The sequence below is a fragment of the Rousettus aegyptiacus genome, unplaced genomic scaffold (genome assembly GCF_014176215.1).
Source record: "Rousettus aegyptiacus isolate mRouAeg1 unplaced genomic scaffold, mRouAeg1.p scaffold_m13_p_10, whole genome shotgun sequence".
Lineage (NCBI taxonomy): Eukaryota > Metazoa > Chordata > Mammalia > Chiroptera > Pteropodidae > Rousettus > Rousettus aegyptiacus.
This window is the reverse complement of record NW_023416285.1, coordinates 32,809,961-32,834,218: the sequence shown is the minus strand read 5'-3', so window position 1 is coordinate 32,834,218 and position 24,258 is coordinate 32,809,961. Positions and strand designations below refer to the sequence as shown.

Genomic DNA, 24,258 nt, shown 5'->3' with positions numbered 1-24,258 from the left:
TGGGCCATACTATCTCTGTCCCAAGTACTTAAATTCACCATTGTAGAGCAAAAGCAACCACAGATAATACATGAAAAAATAGGTACATCTATATTCCAGTAAAATTTTATTCATAAAAACATGAGGGGCTGGATCTGGTCCATAGGCTAAAGTGTTCTGACTCTTGTTGCTGATCAATCAATTCCTGTGAGACTAATATCTGGTTATGTTGGGCATGTTTGAACTTGGTATAAGTATTATTTAACTATAAATCTCCAACAGAGCTGATTTAATTTTGTTCAGTTAAAAAAATCACTTTTATCTTCAGATTTTAATCTAGATGTGCATCAATCTGGTGATCAGTCAAGATCAAAAAAAAAAAAATGAAATGTTCTCTTTTCCAAAAATAATAGTCTTCTTTTGATCTACAGTTCTTCTCTGACAACTCTTGATCAATCTGTATCTCCGCTCCTATTTTCCCACAAATATTTTTAAAATAATACTTTCTTATGTACGTGTTCTTAGCATTATTTTCTTCTGGCTCCACACTTGCTCATGCATCATTTATCTGCTTCCACAGCTTTTATCATCATTCTGTATAGCTAATTCCCTCTCACTTTGACCTTTCCTTTAAACTTCAAATCTGCATTTCCAAGCGATACCTCTTCCTGTGGGTGTGTTGCTCTCCTGCTCACATTTGTCTGGTTTGACATCTAAATCATTATCTCTGCCGGCAAAAAAACAATCATAAAATATACTCAAAAACAGCAGCTATTCGATGTTTACATTCCCTAACTCAATTAAGTGCATCCTTTTCAATAGTTTCCAAAGCTAGAAACAAGAGAAACTTCTCAACCATCTACAGCTGACCTAACTTAAAATTCTGAAGATTCCTGAGTTTTAAATGCACTTAGAAATTGTCACCTCCATGTCATTTTCATTATTCTATTTTATATCCTCATCGTTGAATAACTTAAAAATAATTGCAATCTGTGTTCCTATCTTAGGCTATTTTTTAAAATATAACTCAGTTATTGTTCCCAAACTTGTAATACAAATCTGATCGTGAAATATTTTTGTTCAAGAATCTTCAATATTCCCCACTGACCAAAAAAAATGTTTACAGCAGCATTCAAGGCTAATTATACACTAATCTATCTTTTCAGATTTATTTCCAACTAGACCTTGTCATGAAACTTAAACTCTAATAACATTGGATTACTTCCTGTTTTCCAAATATATATGTGGCATAAGAGTTGAGTCCTTCTTCCCATCTACACCCCTATGCCCACCATCCTAAATGCATATGAGAAACAATAGGTGGTCATAGTTTGGCTCACAATCAGATTTTGGTTTGCTAAGATTCCTATGCCAGCTGGCTAGAGAAGGGAAGAAAAGGAAAAAGACCCTAGCAATGTGCTTAGAAAAGCTGCTGAGGAGATTTTGAGGAAGGAATAAGACAATTATAAGAAAGAAAGAAACTTTCCAGAAAGAGCACAGTTTAGGCTCTTTTGCTATATGACTCTTTCCTCTGTTTTCTCATTAAATTTTTAGTAAGTTTATATATCTGAGTAATATTCTCACAATTGAATTTAGTTAAGGGCTAAAAGTGAGTGTCCTGGCTTGAAGGTGTGTATAAGATGAGTCCAAGAAAACCTGGATCCCATTTAACTGTGGATATGTTTGTTTCATTCTTTATTTCATAAATTTCTTTGAAGGCATGGATCCTGTTTTTTAAATTGATCTCTATTTATTATTTATGCTATTGATTTGTGTTCTATCCATATGTAACCTGTATTTCTCCTATAACATTTTTAAAATACTATCTCTGTGTTCTATTCTCCCAATCCTTCATATAATAATCAGCTAGACAAATGAGTTGGCTCTCTTCCACAATTTTACCTTCTATATCATATCACTGTATTATATCCTGATTTCCTATATCTTATCACTGTCACCAGCAAAGCACATGCTCAGAAGAGCTCCTTGAGTCTATTTATTCTTTGAACTAGAAATCTAAAGCTATTAACATTCTTTAGGAAACAACTGTTTCATTATACATTTTACCCACTACCAAGCAACTGTCGTTGGACATGTCCCCTTCTCCCATCAAGTAGCATTAGATACGGGCCACTTTTAATGAGGCTCGTGATAGTTTATATTTAAAGCTCTCTCTTCTGGTACATTGAATTAGAGCATGCAATTGATGTTTAAAAGAAAATTATGCCAGACACTGTTCTAACAGGGCCAGTTAACAAGAAAGACAAAATCCTTGGTCTCATTGTTGTTACAGTCTAGTAGAGAGAAAACAAATAGATAAATAAAACAAGAAAATATCAGATAATACTGTGATAGGGTACAATTATTTTAGATCTGTTTGTTTGCATACATTATAGAAGTGAGGCAACTGAATTCCTCTGAGCTATCAGAGCTGTGACCTGAATGACAAGAAGAAAGCAGTTTTGTAAATATTTGAGGAAAGAGCATTCCTGGCTGAGGGAATAACTTCAGTGATAGATCAGATCTATCATCCAGAAGTCCTGTCAAATACTAACCGTTTTCATTCTCTCTGATTTAGTGGTTAGAAATTTTGTGTGCAAAAAAAATGAACTACTAGTATCAATCTCCTCCTCATCCTTCTCTCTCTTTCCCAATTACTGCCTTCCAGCGCAGAAGTCATTGTTATCACCATTGTCAACTTTTCAGCATGAAGCCTCTAGTACACCATATGTTGCCAAAAGAAGCGGTCACCCCAAAATCACTGTTTTACTGTTTTACTTAGGACCATATTACCAGAACCAAGTGTCCATTCTCTTCATCCTATTCAAAGAATATGATTCTCGAAGTGGGGTGTGCAAAATAAAACAGTGGGGAGCAAGAATACAATTTTAGACTTAACACATATGAATTTTGTGCCTATGAAATATGAAGGGATTTATGCTTTTCTAGTACTTAATATGCTGACCAATAGTGCCATCCTCACTTGTTGCACAGGTCAAATACACAGCATGAACCTTGGGCCCTGTAGGGGTGGGCTCAAAAGCTGATTGCCTTTCTGTATGTTATACTGTTCCACAATTTATATGCTATACGGAATGTTGCCAATGTGGTTAATTTTGATAAAATGAAATCTGTAAAATAATAATAGAGGCTTTGTAATACTTTGTAATAAGATGAGGTTGACCATGAAAATCTTTTTACCACACAGTAACCTGTTTACAGATTTTCTGTAGAAAAGATTATCCAAATAAAGGCTGAGTAACACTTACCTGTAAAAAAAAAAAAAAACTTGACAAGTGTTCCCAATTTGATGACCTTTTCTCTGAATACAAATGACTGTCAGATATTTTGGAAAAAAAATACTCTTAATCAGTTTGTTCAAGGTAAAAGTGACATTTTTAATAATGAAGGAGAAAGGACCCACTGCTGAAAAGACATTTGTTCTATGGAGAGAGCATTTTTAACATAAACACTAGGAAATGTTTCATTGTTATATAATTTCGTTGCTGAAAAAAATTTGAATATAAAATTCTTAACATCTATACACTTAGAAACTTGTACATAGAGTTTTTAAAAGTATTTTTTTTAATCTTTCAAATGAGTAGTTTCAATGAGTTTTGAACCCAAAACTCCAAATTAAAACTCCAAACTTAAAATTCCAAAAAATGTAGTAACTTCTGATTAGTTCGAAAGAACAACTGATTGATATTGGGGACATATATGTTTCAATGAAATCTTTCCATAATTGGGGATGGGATTGAAAAATGAGCAAACCAGCTAATAGTGTACTTCCTCCATCTGGCTATACTTATTTTTGTGAGATAGCTCTTCCAGCTAAAATAGCCACTAAAATCAACATGGGAATAAAATGAACTTAGAACCAGACCTCCGAGCCACTACATCACAAGGTGTTAAACCAAGATTTTTAAATCGATGAGGCATTGTCAACCAAATTGCTCTCCCCAGAGGGCAAAGAAGTTATTGAACCATTGATCAATAAAATAAAATATGAAAACTATTATTTAGTTTATCTTTTCAATCACATCAGTCTTAATTTCTAGTTTATGATCATTCTACAAAATACATATAACAGTAGAACATTATAATGTATGAGGAATGTTTAAAAATTTTTAGAGGAGCATAATCAAAAAAATCCGGAGATCAATCACCACCCTAGAAGAACTAGTCTCATCATGTCTCAAATTGCTGTTTACCTTAGTCATCTTTGGCAGTACAAGTCCTTCCATCATCCACTACATCTTGGTCTTCTGTTTCCATACTGCTCTATAACCTTCTCTTCTGACTGAATCCCACTCCCGTCTCAATTTTTCCACTCCATCCTCTAAAAAGCCTGGATCTAGATCAACAAACTTCTTGTGGTAGTTAATCTTACTTGTGGTTCCCAATGGATTACATCACCTGGTAATGACATCTTTGTGAGAACCCTCCCTTGAATCTGGACTGGCCCTGTGACTCACTTTAATCAATAGAATACGGCAGAAATGATGCTGAGCCAGTTCTGGGTCTAAGCCTCAAGAAGTTCTAGTAGCTTCCACTTTCCTACTTATGGGAGCCTCCTTCTGAGCCCTATGCTTCAGTCATCTCCACTAAGGCACTAGTTATGTGAATGAGCCAACTGGGATTTTCCAGCCCAGTCACAGCCCCAGATGATTTCAGCCCTCTCTAACGTCATGTGAATCAGAAGAATCACCCACCTGGACCCAGTCAACCTACAGTATCTTGAGCAATAGTAGAATTGTTATTTTAAGCTTCTGAGTTTTAGTGTGATTTATTGAGCAACAATTGATTTCCAACAAACAAACAAAACTCTGTTACATTCTTAATCTGGAAACTTTGAAGAAGCTTCCATCTTTCAACGCAAAACTAATTTTTCAGTTGAGGACACTTTACCCTATAGCCCTCTCAAGTGACATCTGCTTTTTCCCTCATACCATACTTACCACAGTGCCAATAGATGGAGTTGGTATTCCCCTAGCTCTCTGCTGTCCTCCTGTAGAGACCTCTGCTCCCTTGAAGCTCATGCCATCTGGCTATGTCCCTCTCTAAATCATGTTGCTGCCATCTGCTGATCTCTTGGCCATTCCTCTTTACTCACAGATAACCTAGCGCCTGGCTCACACTCCACTCCTGTTTTTGTCATCATGCTCTGTGATTTCAATATCTGTGTGGATGACTCAGCCTATCGCCTTCCTCTCAGTTCCTTGACTTCTTCACTTTTCCTCTACTCCTCTTCAGCCACCTGCTCCCATGGTCATACCTTAGAACGTATAAATTGAACCACCTCTGAAATATAAATTTCAAATGTCTTGTCGTTTTAGCTCACATGTGCTATTAACTGCATTGCAATCATTCTTTGACTACATCAGAATCTCCAATAAAAACATTGAAGAAAGTACAACCAGGCTGACATATTTTTCATCAGTAATTACAAACTGCACATGGACACTTAATGCTCTCAGCAGTACTACTTAATTTCTGCCTTAGGGTTGCATTCATAATTTTAGACACAACTACCTCATGTTGTCTCTTCTCTCCTCATGTCTATTTCCCCTCTCCCTCCTTCATGCTTCAGAAATAAAATAGAAGTTATTCAATGGGGACTGTCCACCTTCCTGTCATCAAATCTACCAACCCACCTTTATTTGCACCTTTCCTCCTATTACAGAGATTTATTTTAATGTTTGTCTCTCAGGCACATCACCTCACTAGAGCTTTGGGCCTCATCCACTCTTGCTTTCCAAAGGTCTTGTACCTTCAGTTATTCTGTCTACCTTGCATCACCAATGGATCATTCACTTCAGTGTAAAAACAAATCTCTTAAAATCCCATTATCACCCTTATTATACCATTTCTCTGCTCACCTCAATAGTAAATTTCTTTTAAAAATGTACACAAGCAATCACCTACTGGTCCTTCTTCAAACTCTAAATCTGGCTTTGCTTCCTATAATTCACATAAACTATTCTCGCAGAATCACCAATAATCTTCTCATTGCCAAATCCAAGGAATATGATCATGTTGCCATCCATCTTGTTTAACTCCCAGGTTTTCCCATTTGAATACTTGGCCACCACCAACCGTCCACTAAGTTAAACCAGAAATCTCAACTTAGTTATTCCTAATCACTTAGCCTTAATTCCTCCTTGATTCTCTCTCCTAAATCATTAGCAAGTCCAGCCTTTCTACCTCTAGACTTCTAACTAACTTTTCTCCTTCTCCACTACAACCACCCTGGTGCGAGCCACAGCATCCCTCACAGATCAGCTCGCAGATCTCTCACAGGTCTACTTATTTCTACTTCTGTCTGCAGCAGCCAAGGTGATCTTTCCAAATTGTAAATCAGTCTATGCAACTCTACTGCTGAAAACCTTTCAATGCTTTTTGTTTGTACTTAGAATGAAATTCAAATTCTGTACCATGGCCTGTGAGATCCAGGTGATGGGAGTGTGAGGGTAATATTTATCTCTCCTCCATACATTCCATACAGAGGAGTAAACTTTCTCTTTGCAGAAAGAAAATCACGAAAATATTCCTGGTTTCTCTCAGCGACTGCCCCCTCCACTCTCATCCCTTGGTACCCCTTTCATCCCCTGAGAGGAAGAGGGAATAATCTCATTGATATAGGAATAGGAACTGAGACTATCTGGCTCAGAGATGTCTCGGGTTCTTTCAGAACAGCTTAATTCTCCTTCACACGTTAATAAATAACTTCTCCTGGGCTAGAAGCCTGCAGTCCAATCTGCTTGGGACAACAGGGGAAATTTTTTCAGGATGATGGCAGTGGGTGAGGTACTAGGAAACCCATTTTACTGTATTCTCCAATAAGCAATAAGACAGCTGTTGTTTTGATCACCATCTAATCTGACTCTTGAGTCCTATATCTCACTTGGTTCTAAATTATGGAATAACACAGAAAGTTTAAAACCCCAAATTCTACTTTATTGGACTTTTCACTACCTCTGCAACTTCATTTTTTGCCACTCTCCCCTACTTGCCAGACATCAGTTACTCCAGCCTTCTTTCACTTCCTAAAACATAGCCACAATTTTCCTGCCTCAAGATCTTTGCACTTGGCAGTCTCCCTGTCTGAAAATTTCCTCCTCTAGCTTTTTGCATGATTTACTTCCTATCTTCAGATCTCAGATTAGTTACCAGTTTTAAAAGTTGCCTTTCCACAGAGTGTTACATAAAGTCACTTTCCAACTGCTCTTTTTGTGTCCCAGCTCCCAATCCGCTTCGCTCAACAGTACATATCATATTTTTATGTTTGTTCATTTATTTGCTTGTTTGTCCTCCTTACCCAAATGTGCTCAGTGAGAGGAAAAGTCTTTATTGTTCCCTGTTATACTCTCAAGGATTAGATCATAGCAGGCTAGTAATAAGTATTTGTTGAATAAATGAATGATTACATGGAAATAACAATTTAGAATTAATACCTGGCTTACTGACTTGATAATTACAAAGTGTTCATTCCAATTAATTTCCATGTGAATTTTTCATATTCCCATCATTGTTTTGTACCCAGAAAACCAGGAATTGGTTTGTTTACCATAAAAACCAGGTTCCAAAATGCAAATGCCTTGAAGAGATGATTACTTCAAGAATACAGAGTCAACTTAATGATGCTATTGTAAACTTACATGTATATTAGAAGGCTCTAGGAATGGGAAAAGGGCATAAAAATGGATCTGGATAGTAAATCTGAAAAGATGAAAATGTATATTCATGAAACGATTCAAGTACACATATAAAATGAAAAATCTGTTTTCCAGCCTGAATAAAGAACTAGTTAATAAATTCATGAAGTATACTCATATATATATATCACATGTATCATCTATCTATAGATATAAGTTCTTATAATTTTTATACGTGTACTAGAACAAAATTAATTTAATACTAACTAACTATTGAGGTAGGCAGAATAATGTGCCCCCAATCCCACCCCTAACATGTCCACATCCAAGTCACTGGCAATATATGAATGTTACTTTATATGGCAAAAAGGACTTTGCAGCTGTGAGTAAATTAAGGATCATGAAATGGGAAGATTATCCAGGATTATCCTAGTGGGCCCAATATAATCATGAGGGTCCTTCTAAGAGAAAGGAAGAGGCAGGAGAATGAGAGGAGGAGATGTGATTGCTGCCTGGAAGAGGCACACAAGCCAAGGAATGTGGGCAGCCTCTGCTTGTTAGAAAAGGCAAGGAAACTGATTCTCCTCTAGAGCATCCATAAAGGAACACAGCCCTGCCCACACCTCCATGTTACTCCATTTTGGACTTCTGACCTCCAGAATGATAAGATATAAATCTGCATTGTTTTAAGCCAATAATTTTGTGGTAATTTGTTACAGCAGCCATAGGAAACTAATACAAGTACAGGATCATTATTATAAGAATTAATTACTAGTAAACTGTAAGTAAATAGACATGCTGGTAATTGAGGCTTTTCTGTTCAGAAGCCCACATAAGCCAGTTTCTATTATAAAAGCTTTATGAACTCTAAGAATTGCTTAATCAGAGTTGGACGAGTTTAAATTAGAACATGTCTCCTTAAGGAAGCCTTTAGGGGAAATTTTAAGTAGATGAAAGAAGACCCCTAAAAGAAGACAGTGGAGCCTTCAAGCAGAACTGGAAAAATGCTAAGAGTAGGAAAAACAATTACTGGTGATTTGAGCTACTCATACATATTCGAAGGAAGCAAGATAATCTAATCAGAATTCCTCTTTTGAATTACTTTATTTTTAGCTAAAAGACCACTCTTAAAATGCTTATATGGTTATAAGTCTATTGGCATAGATTATTAGATTCCTATTATATGGAAAGAAAAGCATTCCTAGATAGAAACCAGTCAGGTGACCTTGTCAGGGTGGAGAAGCAGGTAAGAGAAAATGCAGGTTGTCTCTTTCTCATGCAACGTCATAATGGAGGTGAGGTTAAGGGTGAGGAAGCAAGTCTATACAAGGCAGTGTGATGAAATGGAAAGAACAGGAACTTTGAAATCAGACCTTTTATTAATCATGTGACATTAGGCAAATTAATTAAAATATTTTGATTCTCCATTTCCTTATCTGTAAAATACCTAACTCAGGTGGTTAGTATTAGATGTTAGTATTACATGAGAGTTTCTGACGCATAAATAATTCTAAGAGCAGACTAATTTCTATTCTCGATTTTGTCATAGGCCAGTCCAGAGTAGGAGGAATGCAATGTTTTAAGACTTAGAGTATTTCTCTTGCAAGTCTCTGAGGATGTGTACATGTGGGTAGAAGGAGTGGAGAGTAGAGATAATTTTAGGAAGTACAACTAAACGCTTCTGTCAGAACCAAGCACAATGAGAAAAATATTCCTTAAATTTGAAAGATAGTTCATAGTTTCTCCCCTTGACAGACATACTATCACTCACAATTTTTACAAAGAAGAAATTTGAGAGTCAAAGACAAAATGAACTGCTCCCAAAGACATAATTAACTGCCAAAGAGGTAGAGGTGGAATGGGACTCAGCATTCTTCTGTCTTTTCCTCTATGTTAATAGTCTCTACCATTAGGTTTCTTGGTGTTCTCAAGCCACCTATTATTTTACTTTGGCACAATTTCCTCATTGTAATGAAATGTGCTGAGAAAACTCAGTAAGACATCGGTGAACTAAGATCTCATTCTTCTCTGAGATGCTATCTCATTAATGAACTCTATAAGGACTGAGTTAAATTTGAAGTTTAGAGGAAGAAAAGGAAACAAAGTTTACCCTTACTTATCAAATGGCTTAAAAACATACAGGTATAATGAATTACTGCATGTTATGATTTAGAATCTTGGATACATAACAAGCTTCTAACCGCCCCCCCCCCCATTTTAATGCAATGGAATAGCAAAACCAACTGAAATTAAAATAGGTTGAATATTATTTCAAGAATAACTGAGCCTACATCCTAATCAAAATTAGCTTTGTTAAATATTCATAAATAAAATGTGATAGTAGTACAGAGATTCTCTTTTATACTTGTAAATTTCAGAGAAGGAGGAGAAAAAAAAATACACACAACAAACCCTTGCTTCAAATAAAGATATTTTACAAAACAGTATTATTTTTTAGTCTGTTGAGGTCACACAAAATAAATTTTCCCTCAACACATTTATCTGTGTGTTATTGCAATGCGAGTTTGAGTTAGAGAGGCTTAGATTTTACTTGTTTCCTTTATTAATTAGTTATAGATTCTAAGTTAAATTATTTAACCTCTCTGGGCACATTTCATAATTTGTATAGCTGAGATAATCATACCTCCCACATAGTGCTGTTATAAATTTAACATAAACAATGCCACACATCTAATCAGTCACCAAGCCAATACCACTTCTTTAATGTGTCTCAAGACTGTCCATTGCTTTCTATCCCCACTGTTTCTATTTTAGCTCCGTTCACACATGAACTATTACAGCAGTCTCCTAACAGTCTTCCAGCCTCCAGTCTAGACTTCACTCTTAGCCACTTTCCACTTTGCAACTGCTAAAACATGCTTAACTCCATCATTTTCAAACTTAAAACCCTCCAATAGCTCCTTGCTGCTTCTCTCTCAAACTGGATTCCTTACTTCCTATTATTTCTCCCCAAAATTCTATCCATCCTTAGTCTTTTTTACAAAATCATCTTTGACTTCTTGGCTAATTTTCTTTATACATTAGCACTCAGAGGCTTAGGAGATTTTCTAATAGAAAAAGACTTTAAAACTAGACTGGTTGTACTCTTGTTTTTCATAATACATATCAGTAGCTATCTCTTATAGCACCTGGCACAGTGCTGAGCTTGGAAGAGATGAATAACTACTTGACTGATTGTAAAATGTTTTATCCCATCTAAAAACATGTATACAATCTAAGTATATATTTGTTGGCAATATGTATGCATTAGTCAATTTGAGGTGCTATACTGTGAAAAAAGTTTTAGGTTTTATAAGATTTAAAAAATTCTTTATATTAAGTAAATAGCAGGGGTGGGGGTAGGTTTAGGGTTACAGTGAGCTATGGCTACAACATTTCAATTGTTCAGCCTGGACTAGCCTAACCTCACTGAGGCCTTTTAAAAATAGAGTTTAGGCAGAAGACTGTTCATTACCAAATCATTTTTTTATCACTGCAAAGTTCAGTTAACTACTCCAGAGAGATTCCCTTAAATGATATTCAGAGCATCATGGTGAGGAAAAGGCAATCAGTTCCCTATTATTCTTTTAAAGAACCTTTCCTTTCTACTTCCTTTAGCTCTGCCCCTCCCAATACATTTCCTTTAAAGAATTTAAATCACCTTTTAACCTCTGTAAGGTTATATGAATCAATGAAGTAAGTTATATTATAACCCTTACCAAAATGTAGTGCTTCTGATCCTTTCTAATCAATATTCTGCTTGATACTTACCACACCCCACAAAAGCTACTGAGTAATCATAAATCAGTTTTCAACAATAAATTGTTATTCAGACAAATCTGTGATATTTTATAAATATATATTTTAAATAGAACTTGAAAATGTCTGCATTGGGTCAGAATGTTCTTCCTTATTGTGCAGCAGGCCTAATCGAATCTTTACCACTCCCTAACATGGAGCATGGGCACTAGTAGGTTTACTTCTGGAAAACTATTTTGATATCAGGTGAATATTTTCTAGCTATTTATGTGATCAATGACCAGAGGTATCATCAAAGCAATTTTTCTAATATAAATTTTTTGAGGGCAGGAGCTGTAGTTTATTTTTTTCCTCTAGTTCCTATTAAAGTGCCTGATACATACTAAGCACCAAGGAAATCTCTACTGAGTGAATGACTGCATAAATTAGTACAAAGACTAGACTCCATCCAGCGGAGGACTCATAATTTAAGAAAGGAACAGCATAGCAGCTATCATCATTATAAACATTTATTGAATAACTAATTTTACTTGATGAGGTGCTAAGAGTTTGTGAGGAGAATATTAACATTCTTATTCTCTTCCAGAATAAAAACTCGGAAAAAATAGACTTTCATTAATACAACAAGTTTTTATTAACCACTTACTATGAGCTAGCATTGCTCTGGCACTGGGGATATAATAGTAAATAAAACAAATATTTTTGCCCTGGGGAGCTTAAGTTAAAATCGGAATTTAAATTGATAGACAGTAAGCAAAATATATCTTAGTGATAAGTGCTAAGGAAAAAATAAAGTATGGAAGTAAGGATATGAAGTGGAACAGAATTTTGAAATTTTACATAAAGTGGCTAAGGAAGGCCTCATGCAGATAACTTTTGAATAAAAGGTGAAGAAAAGATATGAGAAAATGTTATATTTTTATAATAAAAGAAAAGGGAGGGGAGGGGAACTCATATGTATAAAAAAGACAGGCATCCCACCAGTCCACTTCTGCATGTAGCAATCAGTACAGTAGTCCCCTGATTGTGGTTTCACTTTCCTCGACTATACAGTACACCAGAGTACACAAATATTAAATGGGAAATTCCAGAAATAAACAATTCATAAGTTTTAAATCTCCTGCCATCCCTCCCACCCATGACATGAATCATCCCTTTGTCCAGCATATTCATGCTGCTGTTTGTTATCAGACAGGTTATGAGAGAGAACATATTTACATAACATTACAGTATATCGTTACAATTGTTCTTTTTATTATCAGTTATTATAATCTTACTGTGCCTAATTTATAAAGTAGACTACATCACAAACATGTATGCCTAGGAAAAAAACATAGTATATACAGAGCTCGGTTCTGTCTGTGGTTTCAGGAATCCACTGGGAGTCTTGGAATGTATCCCCTGTGGATAAGAGAGACTATATACAGTATCGCATCTTACTATGGTTACATATCAATACATTGGGACTTCCTGTGTACAGTATGCCTGGAGAGCTCTGTGGTTTTAATTGATAGGAAGGCTGAGGGGATGGCTTGCGGATTTAAGCAGAACAACAAAAAAAAGCACCCAAACTAGCATCGGGTAGGTCACAAAACTACATCAGCTGCTTTTGCTAGTTTCAATTCATACATCCAAATGAAAGATAGAAGATGCTCTTAGAAATTATTGTAATATTTAATTTACAAAGGAAGTAGCAGGAAAAGTGAAATAAGTGAACTTGAAAATCTAGAAGAGATTAATAAAGGTTAAGGAAAAAGATAAAAAATGAGAGCAATGCAAAGGGCCTAGAGTGGTCTTCTGGAGAGGTCTAAAATGAACGTGCAAGATAGGGGTGGGTGGGGATGGGGGGTTGAGGGTTGGAGTTTTGCACTGGTGTGTGCTATGGATAGAATCATGTCCCCTGCAAATTCATATGCTGAGGTCCCGACCTTCAGTATCTCAGAATATGACCTCTTTTGGAAGTAGGGTTATTGCAGATATAAAGATGAAATCATACCCAAGCAGTTGCACCCCTAATATGATTGGTGAAATATGAAAAAGGAAAATTTGAACAGACATGCCATGAGAAGGTTGGAGTTCTGCTACCACAAGACAAGGACCACTAGAAGCTAGGAAAGGCCTGGAAGAGATCCTTCCTTAGTGCCTTCATAGTTAGCACGGCCCTGCTAACACCTTGATTTCAGACATCTGGTCTCTAGAACTGAGACAATCCATTCCTCTTGTTCTAAGCCACCTAGTTTGTAGTACTTTGTTACATAAGCCTCATGAATTTAACCTTGTAAGATTATTTTGAGGCAAACAGAAAGATCATCCTCATATCACAGAAAGGGAAGGAGTCTAACACAAGAGTGGAGTGGCTAATAGTCTTGCGCATCTGAAGTTTCAGTTTTGACTTCTGCAGTTAAACTGTATTTTCTTGTTTTACCAAACATCTCTAACTCTTGTTTCATTTTTCTTTTAGAGAAGTCACATAAAATCTACCCTCTACTGAACAAATTACAAGGCCCATTCGGACTTCTGTTTGTAGTATCAATCATGCAAAAGGAAACTGATTTGACCCTAAGAACGGGCCACGGATTAAGTGGGTATAAAGCTCCTTTTTTCAACATTGGATTGAAAAAGTTGAAAGGGAGAAAGAAACCTCAATTCAGCTATTCAGCATCTACCTCCCACGGGCTATGGTGCTGACTGGTCCCCTCTCCCCTGGAGGACTCGGGAGAGCGACCAACTACGGAAGGGTCAGGGCAAGATCAGGTTGCAGAGAAACAGAAGGTTCCTTCCCGGGGGCAGAGGACCAAAGACCAGCCCCTACCTCGCGCGCATGCCCAATCGGGAGGGCGCCCCCGGAGGGAAGCGCGGGGCTCAGGTGCAGGGAGCCATCGGCTTCCCCACGGATCGAGGAAACTCCGGCAACCCCGCGAGGGGCCAGGCAGCTCAGCCGCACTTTTATTTTCCGCCGTGTACTAACAGAGCGGGGCGGGGCTGTGTACATCCAACTTGGGCGGAGCCTCACAGCCGAAGGCACCCATGTTAAATGGCTTCTCAGGCGTCCTCCAGGGAATGCAAGGCCGCGCCCCTCTAGGAAGAACGGCACATCCCTGAGGAAATCCCGAGGCCGTCACTCTTCTTCGCTGCCCGGACCCCTCTGTTTTTAAACTCGCCACAGCCAAGACAGGCCTGGAATTGTCCCACTGATATGCCCGCTAATATTAAGCGTCCTCCAGCGGCCACCTCCCTGCTCTGTGCCCCCCGGGCTCACAGGCTGCTCTGAAAACAGGCGTCCCAGGTATCCATCCCCGAGGGGAGCTGGCCTCGTCGCCTATGCGTCCATCCCCGCTTCGTTTCGGGATGTCCGCCTCACTTCCCCACGGTCCTGCCCAGCCCGAGGCGGCCAGCGTCTCCTCCTTCGGGAAATCCCCGCCTGTGCAGCCGGGCTGTCCCGCAAGGAACACGGGCCCGTTTTCCGGGTGTGGGCGGGCGGGGTCCGGGCGGCGAGCCTGAGGCGAGCCAGAGGGCGGTGGTTCGGGCTCAGGATCGCGGTGCGCGGCCCGCCCCCCGCCCCTCAGGCGGTCGCCCTCAGGCTCCCCGGCTGCGGCCGCAGCGGGTCAGCAAACACGCCCACCCGCACACTCGCACCCGCCGGCCGCGCGGGGGGCGGGGAGAGGGAGGCACTGAGCATGCTCGGTGCGGAGGGCGGGGCGACCCCGGCCACGCGTCGGGGCGGGGCTCCTGGGGCCGCCTCCGCGCCCCGGCCGCCCGCCTGCCCGCCCGGAGCCGCGCCCGCCGCAGGCTGAGCCCGCCGCCCCGCCCCGCCCCGCCCCGCCCCCCGCCGCTCGTCCCCGCCGCGGCCGCGCCGCTTGCAGCAGCAGCAGCTGCTCCTCCCCGGCGGCCGCCCCCCGCGGGTCCCTCCCTAGCTGCGGGAGAGACAGAGGCAGAGGGAGGACACAGCGCCGCGCCGCCTGCACCGGAGACCTTCGCCTTGCCCTGCTGTCTCCGCACCCTCGGGAGGAACATGGGTAAGTCACCCTTCCACCCCCGTCATCGCCTGACATTTTTCTCTTTCTCGGCGTGTTGCAGGGTGGAAAGCATTTCTCGCGCAAAGTTGCCGGATTTCTCAGATCCGCGGGCGTGAGACCGCAGCTGTTCCTCCGGAGAGAGTCGGCGCACGCGGAACGCGCGCAGGGTCCGCGGCCCGGGAGGGACCCGAGCGCGGGGTGGGGTCGGGCCGCGGGGTCGCAGCGCCGCGCGCCTCGCGGGCACCTCGCCGCCTCGCCTCCCCTCCTCCATTCTTCCTGCCCGAGCCGGTGTCGCGCGGGCTCGCATCCTCTGCCCCAGCCGCCGCTCTCCGGAGGCCGTCCGCTTCCTTTCGCCCGCATCGGGGGGCTGCAGGCTCGGGTCCCACCGCGAGGAAGACCACTTCACCTAACTTCTCTGGCAGGGACACCTTTTCCCTTCTTGGAGACAGCTCTTCCCAAGGCGGGGAAGTGTGAGCAAATAGTTTGTGAGGGTGGTTTTACCACCTGCACGGAAATTATTTTTGATGGGGGAGAGCAGACAGCCTCATAGGTTGAAAGGATGACTTGTCAGAGGCCACGAGGAACGTGAAGAAGGATGGATAGAGCCGCTAGCTGTTAAATTAGTGCTGGGTGATTACAATGTGCAATATTCTTGTGCTCAACCCATTAACTGGGCTCCTTCTTCTGCACCGTGTGACATGTTATCGAACTTACATTAGTTATTCGTTCCCAGCTTCCCCTGCCTAAATCTACATAATCTGATTTTAGTTCCTTTGTATTTATAGTTACTCTCAAGAGATTTGTTTGAAATATTTAAATGCAGATATGCTTTGTAAAATTGCATATAATTTATCCTAACGTTTTTACTTAGTATGCTACTTGACTGTTAAGTTCGGTAATTACAAAAACGTCTGATGAGTTCTGTAATTAAAAACCAAAGTTTTTTTAAATAGTAGCAGTTTGGAATACCTTACCTCTACACGTTTCCCAGTTTGGTTTCACTCCAGTCTTATCATAATTTCTTCTTTTTAAAATATGCCTCACTGGCATCTGTCAACTCAGACTTTTCCCACCCCTTCTGTGCAAGTTATTTTAAGCTCGAGATGTATGTGGTCCTTTCATCTGTCTGTACAGTGTACAGCATGTCCAGAGTTAGGTCATGGCAACTCCGAATCTTCAAGGAGGTATCTAAATCAGGACATGGTGTCGATGGAACTTACTTGAAAAGCACATGCTTCAAGGTATGATTCAGACTTTTCGGCATACATCTGGAAGGAGCAAGTGTTGCAGGAAGAGGTGGTATGAATGAAAAATGAATCTAGGGCCTTGATTTTTATTTTCAGTTGTTTTTTTCTCTTTTAACGTACTATTGGTATGCTGAACAAATTTCTGTAAAAATTGGGTGGCCTGTTTATATGAATTTAGCCTGTCTCTGGGAGTATAATTTTAACCAAACATTAATTTAGGTTAATGGACACATTGTATCTTTCCCTTGACCATACAAAAAAATTTTTAATTATAGGCCATAAGTTTGGTCTGTAAAATACAATTCCCCATGTTTCAGGGTGAGCTTTAAAAAATTCATTTAACTAAATTTTTAACTTATATGTTGAATCAGTACCTTTTCAATGGAAAAATTCCAATTCTGTTGCAAAACTAATGAATAAAAATACTGATAACAAATTAAATTACTAAAAAATAATTCATCTTGAAAATCTTGAATGTAAAAAAAAAAAAAAAGTCCAAATAGAAACTCATCTCTCATTTGAAGCTTCTTAGATAACTGTGATTAAATTCATCTGTCTCTCTTCACAACACTCTACCTTGTTGGAAGCTTTTAAGCACTTACATAATCTCCTTTATAATGGAACTGTTTATGTGTGTCGTGCATTTAATCATGAGTTCCAGAAGATGAAAATAATGTCTTATTAATTTTTGTGTCCCAAACAGTGCTTTCCACATAGTAGGTATTCAGGAAATCTTTGGTAAATCAGTTGAACTTAAAATTTATCTATTAATTTGTGAACCTGAAATTATGGGCTCTAAACAAGCATTTGGTTTGGTAAATGTTGTGGAGATGGGGAGAAAGCTGGAACAGAGAAGTATAATTTTACTATGACTGCTCTTCTCTAAAAAAGAAAAAGTTGGGTTGTCTCAGAGGTAAGGGTTTTTGGGGCAGTCTCCAGGCAAGCCATTTCCTTCTATGGTGTTGTTTTCAATGATAAGGTGGTTTAGTCTATGATCAGTAGGTACATAAAATAATGTAAAATTGAAACCTTGAAAAGCAGTTTTATGTTCTGAGCCAAGAAAGTAATACCAATTCATGTACACGTAAGAGGTGGAAGATATACTGATTAATGGTAGTTGGGAAAAATCACTTTTTAATCTGTCTTTTCGAGAAATAAATATGGTGGATTTTTAAAAAGATACTCTTATGGCAGTGATTTTTCTTCATAAAAAAAGTGAAGGAAACTTTCTATATAAGTTTATGGACCTTGCTATTATTTTATGTATATATTTTATTATAAATTCAACATGTATTCAGTATATATTGCATGTCAGCCATGTGCAGTGGACTGTGGGAGGACAAAGATGGATAAGACATTCATATTTCAAGTTGCTTATAATAATAGGAAGTATATGATATATAGGTAACTAGTGGAAATAAAGTATAACATAAGAGATGGCTTTTATGTATATTATAGAGTCAGAGGATAAAGGGAAGTTTTTAGAAAAATGATGTTATTTGAACCAAAGGTTGGTTAAGCTTCAGAAAGGTACACATGAATGGAAATTGTTAATCAGGATGGGGGTGGGAAGAGAGAAATGACATAATGACATAAATGAAGATAGAGTGACAGGCAATATTCAAGGAGTTTCCAGGTTTGATTAAATTAACCATGTTTTGCTGGAACAAAAGGTAAGGAAATAGCGGGTAGCAGAGAGGAAAAAATAATAAAGACCAGGTAATGGAGGACCATAAATGCCAAACTGAAGATTTTGGATTTGATTTGTCTATTGAGGGCCTATTAAACATTTTTATGTATTTAAGTGATGGATCGCATCTATGGTTTAGGAAAATTAATTTGTGCAGGATTAATTAGATGAGAAACTAGAGAATGCTTCAGAAGGTAGTTGTCGCAATTTGGGTGAAAATATTTCATTGCCTGAATTAGGTTCTGGCAATGGGAATAGAATATTGCAGATAAAGAACAGGATTTATTTGGCAGCAATTGAATGTGGAATTGAGAAAGGAGTCACACATTATTGCCTTGGCAGTAATGAAAGTGTAGAATCTATTACTGTATATTTAATCTGTTGGAAGAGGAACATGAGTGGTCAGTTTTGGACTTGTGGAGTTGGACTTTGGTCTGCGGTTTAAAATATCTGCTCCTTGATGACTGGGACTTTCATATTAGGTTACATTTCTAATACTGGTGTCTGACACATAGTAGCTGTGCAGTAAAAAATTGATTGAAACTAGATACGAATTATCTAACAGTTGTTTTAGCTCTCTACAGAGGATTAGAACTAGAGATCTGGAAGTTATCCACAAGTATCCTGCGATGATATTTGAAATTAGGTAGGAGGATGAGAGTCAACAAAGAAAAAAAAAAATTGTCCAAGATAAAATCTTGAGGAATACTCCATAGTTAGAAAAAGGAATGGAATGATTTGACACTGAATAAGACAGAAGTAGGTTAAGAGTGAAAGACTAGAATTGGCCTATAGTTGGTTTCAAGCAAGAGTAAGTGGTCAAAAAGCCTGTTGCTTCAGAACAGTCTGAGTGATGAGGGCTGAGAAAAGGCTCCAAGTTGATGTGGATTGGTTAGTATATTACCCAATATATTTTCCAAAAAGCATCCTTAAGAGGCGTAGCAGATATGGAGGTCAGTTGAAGGCTGAGTGTTAATGAGTAAGTGGAAACAGGGTTTACTATGTATAGTCATACGATATTCCTTGCTCTGTTTTAAAATCTATAAATTAACATAAATTTCTTAAAACATTTTTTAAATGTTATGCTTTACATGGAGTGGCACATGCTGTTTTCTTGGCCTGAGAGTAATTTGTAATCTTACCATAGTGTCTCACATTTCTTTGACATTCATTTTTTTTATGTCTTTGTGATTTTATATATTAACTTTTTGCAATATCTGTCATACAGAGTGAGTTTAGGAGTGGTTTTATAATTTTACATGACATTTTGCCTAAAGGATATTTTTTATTGATGAATGGTTTTATTCTTTTTTATGTACTATTAGTCTTTGTGAATTTGGGATTTCTCTGGTTATAGGTATGCCTCTAATTTTATTGTTAATTCCTGGAGTTTTGTTTTTTCTCTGTAACTATGTATTTGGCAATATACATGTCTTTTTTTCCTTTGTATTTTTAAGTCCATGAATGCTTTCATGGATAAATAGTAAAAAATAATACTTTTACTTTCTCTTTGGAAGTCAAGGTAGAGTAATAAAATATTTTTTATAAGCTATTGTCACTAAAATTAATTTTTTAAGAGTATAGGTGATGGATGAGTTCAATATATTTTTTTAAATTTTGGCATTATATCTATTTTATATATGCCTATTTTTTTTTTCATGTGAGAGAAAAGCTATATTTACTATGCCTGGTAGAGTCCTATTCTGACGTCACTAATACTACTATTTGGGAAGTGAGAATAGACTTAATTCATTTTGAGAACTATAGAGTTTTAACTTTCACAGTGGTATGTTGGAATTTCTGGATTCCTTTGGGAAAATACTGTGATTGCTCTCTCCAGAGATTCCAGACCACCTGAATTTGAACTTGGCAATTCTGGAATTATTGATGGCACCACTTGCTGTAAAAATTACCTGCATTTTTAATACCCACTCCTGGAATGTCAGGAGTCTGGATAAGGAAAATCCATTCCTTTGGGAACTCCATGTGAATTTTAGATAACCAAATGTTTGAATAACTATAAGGAAAAAAATAATTTAAAATACTTTCCTAGACATTTAATTTGACAAACAGCTCTTGAGAAAAGCCATAATAAATTAAGATATCAGAATAGGTTATAAAGTCTATTTTGCTTTGGTTCTAAAACATCTGATTCTTTGAAATAAACTTTGAAATATACTCAGTATTATTGATATCTTAAATATGTTATATCACTCCTATATATCTTGTTTTTCTTTAGCATTCAGAAGGTAATATGTACTTGAGGTAACAGCTTCAGAGTTTGAACCAACTTGTTAGCTTTAGGTAGCCTGAATACCATTACCCATGCTGGCCAAGATATGGATACTAGGTTCAAATTGCAGTGATATAATTCTCTCACTAAATCTATTTATACAATTTTGTTGCTAGAAGCATTGTAAGAGTTAAAACTGAGGAATAGGATAGTGATAAATGGAAGTAGTTAAATTGAGCTGCTAGCCATGATTGTACTTATAAACTCCAGGTTTGAGTTTTGTTCACAAAATGAGTTTTTGCCATATGTGCTCAGTATCTGGCCTCTTCTTTAAAGACTGTTTTTGCTCAATTGTGTCTTGTGTTTATGGCTTCAACTACTATTTATATGTTATTGGCGTCTAAATATATATATCTGGGCTATATCTCTGTATCTAGTTGACTACTAGACATCTCTGTATACATAGTTAATTCAAACTCATTGAATTCCAAACTGAATTCACTGTGTAATTTTTAATAATTATAAGCAGAGATATTCTGGTTAAAGTTTAACCAAAGTGCTTCTCTAAAAAGCTCAGATTTATGGTGTTTGTTGATTTCATGTAAATGCATAGTTGGAAAGAGATGAAAGGCAGCATACTATTATATAGAATATCTACCATGTAGATAATAGTAAAATATAATAAAGTAAGTAGTCACGAGTATTGAGTAGTATTATTTTTGTTTTAATATAACATTTTAAATTTACATAATTTTTAATATTGGCTATTTTAATAACTACATCACAAAGTTTCTGAAAATTTAATAATCACATCTGGTCCAAGGGGGCTCCCCAGTACATCATTGGATTAATAATTACTATTTATTATCATTTATTAAGAATTACTGGTATCAGTTATGTTTAGCTTTACTTTTTTTTATATATTTTTTAAATTTAATTTTAGTCCCATCAGTTCTATGAAGTGAGTGACACTATCCTCATTTTACTGACTCAAAAGGTTAAATAAATTTATCTAAGTCTCTAAAATCCTGTTTAGGAGCAGTGGTTCTTAAGCTTGCACAAGAATCACCTGGAGACTTTATTTAAAAGAAAAATATTGGCCTCACCTTCAGAAGTTCTGATTCCGTAGGTGAGAGGTGGGTCAATAATTTGCATTGTCAAGACTTTTGCAGATGCTGCTGCACTTTGAACAGCAAGCACCACCTTACAGAAGTATGCAAACTTTTTACATAAAGGGCCAGATCATAAGCATTTTAGGCTTTCTGCAGGCCAACAGGCAAAATAAAGATATAGATAAAAAAAAATTGATATGATGAGAGAAAACAACTATACATGAATTTTTTTTGTTATTGAAATTAAAAGTATAACACTAATTCAACACAATTCATTGTAATACAGGTCTACTACTAAAAAGACTGCAATTCTTCTTGAGATAGCTTTTTATTTGCTTGGGATCCAAAGTTACCCTGTCATCAAAATTGACTGCAGATTTTATTTGTTAATGCAGATCTGTAATGTGATTTTATGAACTTTGTTTTTGAAACTTGTTTTCACATAGATAGGTATTGTTATTAATCCACAGGCATGATTTTAATGAGCATATTCATTGTATGGAAGGCATTTACAGAATTCTTCTAGATGCTTCTTTTAATATTTGCCCTTTAGCATGCTATTACATGGCAGATTAATTACTTCCAATTGAAAGTTAGGTGGAAGTTCCTCAACTGCATAGTTAAATGCATTCTGATAAATGGAAGTTTCTTTTGCAGTTGAAATAAAGTCTGAAAAACACTGCTGGAACTGTAGTTGAGTTTGCAAAATATATCCCTTGCAAATTTGTATATGCATGGATATCTTGCTTTTGTTTTAACTTTTGATAGCACAAGAAGTGTATAAAGCGGGTTATTATTTGTGATTAAAGCAATTTCGTCAAAATGACAACATAGTGTGAGTTCCCATACAGGCATTGTTTGCCTTGATTTTTCAGGTCAAGATCTAGGAAACGAAATCTGACACAAAATCTCATTTCCAAAGCTATTCATATTTTGCTAATAGGTTGAAGGCTTTTTTTGTTATTCGGAAATTTCAGTCTCACCCTTGAGCTCAAAAAAATCACAGTGAAACTCTACAACTGCTAAGCCATTCAGCTGCCGTGTGATAAGGCAAGTCAGGATTTTCAGCTTCTATTTCTTACCGAAGTGCACATAACTGATGGTGGTTATATCTGTGAGAGTGAATTAAGTTAATACTACCGATTGAATAATACATGATAGTTTAAAATAATTTCCCCATAAAATACCTGCTGATAAATAATATAATGAAGAACCATAGGCTCTAAACACCTACATTTTCACAAACTTCGTAAATGTATTCAACTCAGCCTTTTCTATTGCTTACATTTTAAACACATCTTAGCAGATTCCACTTCAGGTTGTTTTCTCTGAGTGTGTTTTCTCAACTTGGAAATATTCTTCCCTGTGTTCTATGCAGACTCTTTATAGAAGTTAATTCTTCAGTTACTTCATGCCCAGCATTGACTTCTGGAACATAATAACATTAAGAAATATCACATGTATCAACTTATCAAGAAGCAAAAGAACCTCAAAATCATTTACCTTGTTTTTTTAGTTGAATATTGATATTGCTCCCAGTGTCTTTACCACTTCAAGTAGCCGTTCTCACTGAAAGGCTATTCTTAAACAAGTTACCTCCTTCCCCAGAGAAATAGTTCTTTGATTGCTGTAGTTAAAATATAATTTAACCACCACTTTGCAGCTTTATTTTCATTTTTTATTTTTGTGAAGAAATTCTGCTGCGATGAGATACTTTGTATTATATTTTCTGATTTCTCTGATTACTTTCCTATGAATTGTGACTATGATGAATGCTTAGTTTGGTATTCTAGGTATGTTGTACTTTTCTAGCATAACTATAGTGTCATCGCATGATATAGTGGTTTTCCATCTAATTCAATAACAATAATCCATATACCACTTTAAATGCATGTCTTTTGAAGTATACTTTTCTTATTTTGACATTCTGGTGAAAATGAAATGTAGTATGACTATATACATAGTACTTGAAACACTGGACAGTCATAACTGTGTCACTGCAATTTGTAGTGCATCAAGCAGCCATGTACAGCTGTGAGAATGCCACATATGGTATCCGACTCAACTACTCAGTTGTCATCGTAATGTGGACATAGGTATAGACAATATATAAAAGAATGAATTGTGTGCCAATAAAACTATATATGACACTGAAATTTGAATTCTATATAATTTGTACATCTTGAAATATTCTTTTGATTTTATTCAACTATTTACTAATGTAAAACCATTTTTACTGTGGGCTGTACAAAAAACGGGCGATAGGCTACAGTGTGCAACCTTTGCTATAGAATAATGGTACCCACCTCACCTTCTCCCAAGACCTTTCCTCACTGTTAAATCCCTAGCTCAGTGAATGGTACCACCATCCATCCAGTCAACCATTTCTAAGATCCAAAGTCATTCCTCTTCCAACATCCATTGGAGTCCTGAAATTCTAACGGTTCTACTCCTTGAATAAGTCCTCTCCTATCTCCTCTTTTCTCCACTGTAAACATATCATTCAGGCCTTGATAACCTCCTCTTGAGACCATTACACTACTCTGTAACAGATGTTCTTTCTC

General features: G+C 37.5%; 1 protein-coding gene across 5 annotated transcripts in view; it reads left to right on the top strand.

Moving 5' to 3' along the window:
• The first annotated feature begins 15,232 nt into the window (after positions 1-15,232).
• Positions 15,233-24,258, top strand: part of RAP1GDS1 (Rap1 GTPase-GDP dissociation stimulator 1) — a 133,054-nt gene continuing 124,028 nt past the window's right edge. For all 5 annotated transcript variants that reach the window (XM_016166710.2, XM_016166707.2, XM_016166709.2 and 2 more), the window contains exon 1: positions 15,233-15,412. In XM_016166710.2, the coding sequence (XP_016022196.1) occupies positions 15,409-15,412 (4 nt within the window). In that variant the 5' untranslated portion in view covers positions 15,233-15,408. The remainder of the gene's footprint in view (positions 15,413-24,258) is intronic.